Source organism: Haliotis rufescens, unplaced genomic scaffold, assembly GCF_023055435.1.
Source record: "Haliotis rufescens isolate VD_foot unplaced genomic scaffold, xgHalRufe1.0.p SCAF_7, whole genome shotgun sequence".
Classification (NCBI taxonomy): domain Eukaryota; kingdom Metazoa; phylum Mollusca; class Gastropoda; order Lepetellida; family Haliotidae; genus Haliotis; species Haliotis rufescens.
Window position 1 is genome coordinate 20,000,654 of NW_025964361.1, and position 9,888 is coordinate 20,010,541.

General features: G+C 40.0%; 1 protein-coding gene across 1 annotated transcript; it reads right to left on the reverse strand.

Annotated features, from left to right (window-relative positions):
* Positions 1 to 1,017: 1,017 nt before the first annotated feature.
* LOC124139811 (mitochondrial import inner membrane translocase subunit Tim9-like) lies at positions 1,018 to 9,602 on the reverse strand. Its single transcript, XM_046507146.2, has 3 exons — positions 9,423 to 9,602; positions 3,758 to 3,853; positions 1,018 to 1,450 (listed from the first exon to the last, which is right to left on the reverse strand). The coding sequence occupies exons 1-3, from the start codon at positions 9,453 to 9,455 to the stop codon at positions 1,277 to 1,279; spliced, it is 303 nt and encodes a 100-aa protein (XP_046363102.1). The 5' UTR covers positions 9,456 to 9,602; the 3' UTR covers positions 1,018 to 1,276.
* Positions 9,603 to 9,888: the final 286 nt, after the last annotated feature.

Here is a 9,888-nt window from a genome sequence, read left to right on the forward strand (position 1 = left end):
GAGGCCATGTGCTCCTCCTGACACTCCACTGTTCTTAAACATGATGCCTCTCCTTGAGCTTTCAAAAGATTTGATTTTTAAAATATAGCTGTTCATATACTCTGTAACCATTCTTACAATTGAGGTCAATCACTTTATAGACAAATGTGTAAAGACCTCTAACTTGTAAGTGGAAGACTGAACAAAACTGAGATAGATTAGCTAGAATATAACTGAATTGATTGAACTCATTGATAAATTGGGCTCTAATGGATCACTGATATGTACGATATCATCGATACTAAGGTACAGACAATACTTGACTCACTGTGAGACCATGATATGCTATAAATAGAACAGAATAGATAAAGTCAACTCCCGTAATGGCAGAAGTAGCATAGCGCAACTTCAAAGGATGTGGTAATCGAGGATGTGCATGCTACTAAACTATTAAACCATCCCTTCATCTGAAACTTTCTTTTTTTAACAAGTTTTTGTTGTCTGTCAGTATGTGTCTGTTGGTTAATAGTAAGTGTCTGTTGGGTGAGGTGAGGTGAAATGGGGTTTAACGTCGCGTCCAAGATTATTGCACTTCTATAGCGATGTGCATGCAGGTGTATGTGTGTGTGTGGCTGCTTGTACTAGTCCGGAATGATACCGATTTATAGTAGTGTCTGTTGGGTTATTGTTTTTGTTTTTGAGATAATAATAAGTAAATGTATGAATCCAGAGGTTTTAGAGGTATATTTCAGTGATTTCATAGTGTTTCCTATTTGTTGGTGTAGCGTGATACCAGTGGCATCATCAGTCTGTATCGTGATACGCACTGTATCGCAAAACACCAGGCGATACTCAGCTCTATTGATAAACATCTAAGAAAAGCAAAACAGCAAATGCCTTTTGAAGATGTTCCTCATATCACTGTGCATGTTGTGCATATGTACAATCAGCCATCATGTGTGTCAAGTATCATTCTGACAGTGAGTGCATTACTGAATAGTTTCATCCCCCCGAATAAAACACAAGACAACTTTCAGGTTGGCTTGAACATTCTTTATGATAAATAACTTGTGCATTATATAATCAATCTGCCGCTCCTGCAAGCCTTGCTACCATCCCCGGGGCCTGAACAGTCACATGATTATCCAGGTTCGTGCACCTACAGCCAGTGACTGCTGCATGCTGGGTCTTGTAACACTCCACAACACTCGTGTTCCCGATCTAGTAGTACTGTAGTATTGTAACCTCCACTCCATGGCTAATAGGTATGAGAGGTGAAGGCCGAGACTGTGGCCTTTTAGGAGTTGGGAGTGTCCCCCGCCGGGCTGGGAGCGACTCCGCCCTGCTGGGCTGCTGCCTCCGTTTCTCGTGCTGCTGCCTGCTGTCTCAAGTTCTGGTGCTCCATGAACTTCATCATCAGCTTCTGGTTGTAGGTGACATAGCGGTCTGTACACACACCGACACAGTCAGTCTAAAACATAAACACTGGATTTATGTTCATCTTTGAGAAACAGTTGGAAGTTGGATACATAACTTGCTTCATAATGGCGTTAGAAATAGAATCTACACACACAAAATACCACAACTGTTATGAAGAAGTTGATCATCTGCATATCTTGTCATCAATCGGACATATCTTGTGAATCAGCCAGTGCATTGTTTTTTCTGTGCTCAATATTCTCTGTACAGCTTGTCATTATGCACATAAGCACTAGGATATTCCTGTATCTATGTACCATGATACGCCTATTACATCACATATGTTTCACACTCTGCTGTGATACATATATCCCTGAATTATGCATACATTTTAGAAAAAAAATGAGAAATTATAATTTTATACGTGTAGCATTTTCTCCTATTTCTAGAGATCTATTCATTTCTTCTTTGCATACATTGGCTCCATTTTGTGAGCATATGCATTGGAAGAGTAGTATAGCAGGAATTAGGGAATTAGAAAAAGATACAGTTTGACATGGTTGTGTCGACTTTGATGTGTCAAACTAACGCTTGTCTCAAAGTAAAAGCTTGGTCCCTGCGTATTCCTTCTTTATTCATCAGTTTTGGTTTTGGCAAGCCTTGGATAACTTGAAGTTTTTACGTAAGTCCCTTCAACTTCGACACAACCGTGTTTGACTATACATTATGATGATTTAGTAAATACAAAACAAATTGTCAAAGTTTCCCTCCTATCTGGCTCAATGAATGACCCAAAATTATGCACAACAACTGTATTTATCTGCATGTCTTATTAATTAAAACAGAAAACATAAAAACAATACGCAGATTGTCAGATTGTTTCTGAATACTTGCATGAGACATTTATTTATGTATATACGATCCCTGAAATCCTACATACTGCTCTCAGTGAACACGCTGTTTTTACAACATTGTTGTACATATTTGGTCATTTCTTAGAGTTGAAGGTCAGATGTATATTGACAGATTCACTAAAATTTTCAGTCAATATAAGTACTGCCTGCAAATGAGACTGGATTGTAGACAGAATGACTGAAATAAAATCCCGTTTTTCGACTTAATAAGCTCCCAGGGCACTCTCAAAATTAGAAATAGGGGGCACTTATTAGAATAAAATTTTGGAAATAATTGAAAGATAATAAATTTCGTGGTTTATACTGACAGCCTGTAATGATACAAAAGAAAAGTCTGTGCGTACACCACAGATATATTCTTATATTTTCCAGAACTGATTTGCCCATAATCAAGGATGCATATATAACACACATATTATATACACGTCTTGTGTACATTGATCAATCAGAAGGGGTGCTAATACGGATTGTTCACTAACCAATATATTAGCAAATATCACCGTGGGCACTTATTAGAGCGGGGCGCTTATTACGTCGAATACGGTAGATTCTTTATTCTTCTCATTTTAATTTGAATCTGTTTTGATCTTACAGTGTTCAAAGTAACTTCTCTAACATCTTCCCAAGGCAAGAGAGTTAACTGACTTTAAAAGTCCAGTTTCCACCCTTGCCATACTAGGCTGGAATTACTGGGCTCGATCGTAGCACCACCAGTGGCTATTACCAGTTATGTCCCTTCTAAGCCTCTCCTATGGACCAATCAGATGCCATCTCTCGTATCACTTGCGTTTGCTTCACACAAAATGGTGGCGCCCGGTCAGGACGATTTGATCGATAATCTGGATCTATATTGTGATAAAACAGGTCTTACATCACGAAATGCATCAAATCATGTGAGCACCTTGATTAAAACCATGAAAAGATTTGGAATAATATCTGCTGACAACGAGTTGGCTGTGCACACGCTTTGCAAATACTGCAATCGATCGAAATCTGCACGAGAGTTTACGAACCGGATTTCGATTTCGGTGCGAGATTTTGATTGGACTATGCATAGACTCGTTAGTCCAGCCAAAATGTAACTCCATAATACCAGCCTAGTTCGGCAAGGGTGGAAACTGGACTTTTATAGTCAGTTAACTATCTGCTTCAGGAAGATGCTTCTCTAAGTACATGTATGCAGCTGACGATAAGCCAAGGTTCAGTTGAACAGTTCAGCTGATGCAAAGGACATCTACACTGCATGGCTAAGGAACAATATTCAAAAGACTGGTCTATGCAAAAGCATTCACTTTTGGGCACTTGCAAAAATGTGCATCGGAAAAATAACTCATTATCCAGGGTGGTGTGAGACTGCTACAACAGACATTACCAAATGTTTAGTAAACTTCATTCACTTCAACTGGTAATGCCTTGTTAACTCTTGTCCATAGCTTGACACCCACCTCTGCCTTGGACACACCCACATTGTTCAGGTTGTATACACATCTCTCAAAACACTGCTCTGTTAATTTGTTGTACAGCAACAAAAAATCTTTCAACTGAAACAAACAAGGATACATTCAAACATTGTATGCACAGTGTGATACGACATGGTCGACTTATGTGACAATTCAAGGCATTGAGTAAGTATTTTACAGTCATAAACTCATAATTCATGCCCTTCTTCATATGTTGCACAGCTATGAGATGAAATAAAGCAAAAAGAATGAATACTTAATAACTAATAATACTATAAACTTAGTAAAATCTAAATATATTTTACATTTGTATACTTATCCTGCATTACTCCTTAATGCATGTACTGCTGTTTTCCGACAGAAAGACGAACTGTGTGAGTTGTTCCAAACATTAGAGGCAGCACCCTCGCACAGTCGGCACGTGAACCAGAAGTTATGACATCACTTCAAGACACATAACTGCTTGAAATGCAACATCTGAAACTTCGTGGGGAGGCAGCATAGCAAAGGGAGGGTACTTATATGTCGTAATGCAGGATAGGTATACAAGTGTAAAATATATTTAGATTTTACTAATTTTTTTAACTTATCCTGCATTACTCTGATCTTTATCAGATGTCACGGCTTGGAGGATGACCGCCCAGAGCCACTGGGAAATAGTATTTCAGCTGACCTTCAGCCGTGACAAGGGGGAGACCAGCAGGAAAAGGTGCTTCCTAGACTTCGCAGGCTTTAGACTGTCGTAGGAAAACCTTTAATGCCCTAACTGGGCATAAAAAGAGCTAAACGTCCACACCCACAATGGGCAAGTAAGAGTTGAGATAACCAGGCGCCAGTGGCACCGCCGAAGTCATGAAAGTCAAGGGTGCCGGTGCTGCTGTGGTCGACATAGATGGCAGAGGAGATGGAAAACCTGGTCCTGTAACACTGTTACAGGTGTCACCGGGGAAGATGTTGTCGACAAAGGTGTGTGCAAGGGAGGCGTAAAAGGTTGTCGGTCATGATGAGGGAGACAGTCTCCGAGTTGTAAGCCATGTCAGGGTCTCAACGAGCATGTTGAGTGAGACGTTTTCTGGATACTTGCAGGTAAGAGTTGAAGGAACACAGCAACAAGGGACTGCAGTATCGGCACTGCACCGTGATGGTACAGGGAGTCGTACAATCAAGGCAGCGGGTGTTCCCGCAGTTGCCGCAGCAGTAAGAGGAACAAGGCATTAAGTCTGGAATTTAAGCAAAAACACAACAGGAAGCATAATGTAACACAAAAACCTTTCATGTTATAAAAAGTTTCTAAGAGCAAACAAAAAGGTAGTGAAAAAGCAAGGCTTTAAACTAGCCTACACAAAATAAATAAATTTAGTGTAATACTCAAGCCAAATAAAGAATTCAAAACGCAAACCACGAAAGTATGTGGCCACGGGGTTCATCGCAAAAATGGCGGGAAACAACAATACGCCCCTAAATAACTGTGACTAGAGTCACAAACGAACGATAAACATTACCAATTACAAAAGGGAAGACCCCAAAGGTAACAAACCATAAACAGGTAACAATATAGCAGCTAATGATGAATGTAGAAACATGCAAAGTATAAAGAGCTTTAATTTCCTCAAGGATACAAAGTACGTCCATCCGTGGAGGTGACAAAGCAGTTATGTGTTTTGATGTGATGTCATAACTTCTAGGTCACGTGCCGACTGTGAGAGGGTGCTGCCTCTACTGGTTGGAACAACTTTTCTTCAGCAGCTGGATCTCACACAGTTCGTCTTTCTCTCAGAAAACAGCAGCAGTGCAGGATGTGTCTGGAGGCATCCTAATAACTGCCATACAAGCATCAATATAATGATCACAGATTCGAGGGTGGGTCTGTAATATTCGGGTGGGATCACTATGTACCACAGAATACTGTGCTCACTTTTTAGGTTTCACCAAGGCAAGACTGAATTTAACCCGGTGCAGCTTAGAGCGCTTCTTGGCTCTGGGTATGGCTCTTACTTCACTGAGTTTGCTGTGCCTCTTCGATCCTCATGGTTAGTTGGCTTAGGGTAGGTTACCCCCAATTCTTTCCTTAGGCCTGAGTTCCTTTCCAATCAAGTACCCCATTGCAATTATTTGGGTAAGTACCCCCTTCTATCAAATATCCCTTTGCAATCCTTAGAAATGGGTACCCTTTGCCAATCAAACACCCCTTTACGTTTCCTTGGGCAAAGTACCCCTTTAACAATCCTTGTGATGAGTTGTGAGTTGGATGAGGGGATGGGTTAGCTATCTCATCTATTTTGTAATTTGAGGAAAATTTGTAAATCCTTATAGTTTTGCACTGCACAGAGAAAAATGGCTACTCAGCATGTGCTTCATGGTAAAAGTTGACCAATCTTAGCACGTTACCTGATTTACATCATACTTCGGCTGACCATACTTGCCTAGACCTAATGAACCCCTTGGCTGCAGTACTCCGGAAAGCAGCCTCCAAGTGATGTCATTGTTAATGAAAACTATACTCACATGCAAAAGAAACGCAAGTCGAGTATGCAGTATACATGTTATTTATTTTCAACAGTAAAGACAAGAAATACTAATAGGGCAAAATTGACAAAAATGTGACTGAAGACAGTTTAATGGATTAAAAGGCAGATGACATAATTGTTTTTTTCAAATGTTAAGGGCTTACACAGTTTCGGGTCAATACCCAAAATGTCAGTCAATACCTGGTGTGACCACCATTAGCACTGATCACTGCCACACATCTCCTGTACATTGAGTGGATCAGGCAATTTGTGAAGGCCCTAGGGATCCTCCTGCACACATCCAGAGCAGCTGTGCGTAGTTCATCAGCAGTTGTAGGGACTGGGCGCACATCGTGCAGACGCCTTTGAACCTCATCCCACAAGTGTTTAATGGGGTTCAGATCAGGGCTGAGGGCTGGCCACCGTAGAACACGGATGTTGTGTTGTTGCAGAAAGGCCATGGTATCTCTGGCAACATGGGGACGAGCGTTGTCCTGCTGGAAAATGTGTTGTTGATGTTGTGCAAAAAATGGAACAACGTGGGGTCTGATCACTTGGTCAATATACCGCTGAGCAGTGACGCCGTGTCCCCGACCTTGACCAACATTCAGAAGGTCTACCCCATGGATCCCTTTCCACAACGTTTCTGTCAGCGAAACGATCACTTCGACGCCATCAAATTCTGACTCTTCCGTCTGCATGGGAGACACAAAAGCGACTTTCATCAGAGAAGATGACACGCCTCCACTCACGATGAGGCCAATTGCGATGACCCTGTGCCCACTGAAGTCGTGCTTGTCGATGCCGTGGTTGGAGAACAGGGCGACGTGCTGGTCGGCGACATCTGAGGTTGTTGGAACGGAGTGTCCTGGCTAATGTGTCGATTATGTGTTCCTATGGTCTGTCGAGCACTTTCACTTGCAGTTAGGAACAGATGTCGCTGGTGTTGATGGGTAATCTGCTGATCTTGTCGAGGTGTGGTGACCCTACTCCGAGGAAGGTCATCTGTGGTCTGTGTAGCATTGTATCGATGCAGGAGACGGTAAATTGTGGTTATGTTAACGTTGAAATGAAGGGCAACATCTTGGACAGACTCTCCAATAGCCTGGTTTCTCTGAATTTGAGTTAGGCCTGGTATTGTTGACAAAGGAGTGGTAGGTCCAAAAATAGGCCACAGTTTTATACCCACTACAGTTCGTGACAGTTCATGCATTTTCGATTTCACGAGAAATGGGTGCATGATACCCACATATTCATTGAAATAGTGCGTTTTGGCGATTCGTTTTTTATGTTGCATTTTTACTCAGGGCTTCCAAAATGCAACCAAAAATATTGATAACACCATCAGGCTTCACTACATGCTAAAACTCGTATCAATTTATGGTTCCGTGTTTGTTACTTATTTGCTTAAAACCACTTGCATATCTTTTGAGTGTGAGTATAGTTTCATTTATTGATTCAATCACAAATAAAAACATTTAACAATTATAATTAATTAGGTATTGATACTATACATTAATAACTCAACTATGTTGATGCATTTGCATCTCTGTTTTATGTTCCAAGTTATTCCGAACCTTCTCGTCACTTAACAAGAATTAGAAGACCAGTACGCCAACGGTTCTAGGTGCTTTCAAATCATGCATGAAATAATGTCTGAGTGTGATGTTACACTGTTTGTTCACGGACTGATTCATTTCTCAAAAGAATATTAGGGGTGAAATGATACATTCTAGCATCGTGAGTTTTCATGCACGATACATTTTTTCTGTATAATTACACTTGGTGAAATATATTACATACTACTAGTTTAACAACCTCAAACATTTTTTTCAGTCAAATATCGCAAAATATTGACGTTTTAGGATTTTTTCTCAATGGAAGTTAAATGTTTCATGACATGATTTCCTAAGTGTGTAGACTCTTCAATAACAGAAGAAAACCATGTGCAATATCTTGAACATAATCGGCTTCACATGACCGAGGCATTTCTATTGTAATATAGACTTTGATAAACACTGGCTTCTAATCCTATCAAGCTGGCAATTAGTATTTTGTATATAATATAGGTATGAAATGATACATAGGTCATGATACGATATGTACTGTGACAAGCAATTTTACGCCATGAAACTTCTTGACTATAATTAATTCTGAGCAGCTTGAAAAAGAAAAGCTAGCTGTAGACACATGTTTGTAGAGACTCTTTTTTACAATAAACATTACAATAAACTATTTACATCTGCACGTTTACATTGGTTGCATGGCTCCACATGCTGTCATCGGAGCCCTACAGTGAAACAGCAATACAGTCACTGAAACGTGTAAAGCTATATTATCATGTTCACTGTAGCAGTTGTAGTAGTATATCAATATAATTATGAAAATAATATGTAAAAAGCAAAGAAAGGCTTCCATTAGGCCTGCCTGTTCATCTTTCACAATAAGCGCATTTGTTTACGAACAAGAGAAAGGTCAGGCCACGTGATATGCAATTCCCATGCTGTGGTCACTGGAGCAGAAACTTCTATCGCAGAACAAGGGATTGGGGAGTTATCAGCTGCTGCTTGCAAAAATATTCTTCAGAACAGTCGACTTATTGGCCCTATGTCAAGCAATAAAATGCTTAATGTTGTTAATCTCTCATACTTGTGTGATCTTATGTATCCTTGGTAATACTGTGCTTCCTGTTTATCAAGATTGTGCATCCACACCAATTATTGATCAGTGAAATTGTTCCTGATATAACATTATATATGATTGTCTGATATAACAATAATAGTTCTGGGCAAAACTATACTGTATTACACTACACAAAGTATATTTCACATGGCTCTTGTCAGACTTATGTTTCTCCGAGCAACCATTTTGTATGGTGAACATATCTTAGGTTTTATCTTTTATTTCGGTACTACGCTGGGTTACCCACAATTAACACTGGTTAACTCAGGTTAAACTTTGTCAACCCTGGTTTCCAGAAATGTGCTAACTTCGGTTGACCTTGGTAAGTGCTGTACTCCAACACAGAATGTGATGTTCGGTACTGGTACGTTACTGTAAATATCGCCAGTATCGCCACTATCGGTGGTCAAGTGGCTTTCCCATGCCTAAGATAATAATACATACTATTCCACATTACTAACGTTTCTTTGTTGCCCTTCGTCTGCTAAATTCATTCTGTTCAATATGGCCACTGTATCAAGAAAATGATTTTTGACTAAATAGGACAGTCCCGATGTCAGTGAAACGCAGGCCTTCTTAGCTTGTTAGTCACACATGTGCTTTCTGCTTTGCCCTGAGTTGACAACAAACACAAGATACAACCTTCGTAACAACATAGTAAGTTAATAATTATTGAAGAAAGTATTACGTGAAATAAGACAAGACGTTGTGTATATATATATAACCTACGTTTTTTATCTATCCCTTCTACGGAAAAAAATGTAATGTCTTAAGCATGTACATACATGGGAATTCATGTGTGAGGCAGTGGCTTTTGCATCTTCATAGGATAGGGAACTGTACAAAAAATTGTTTTGTTTGTGTGTAGCTACAAATTCCTAGATTTGGATACTCTGTGGTATAATTTCATTCCCGTTTTTTTATATC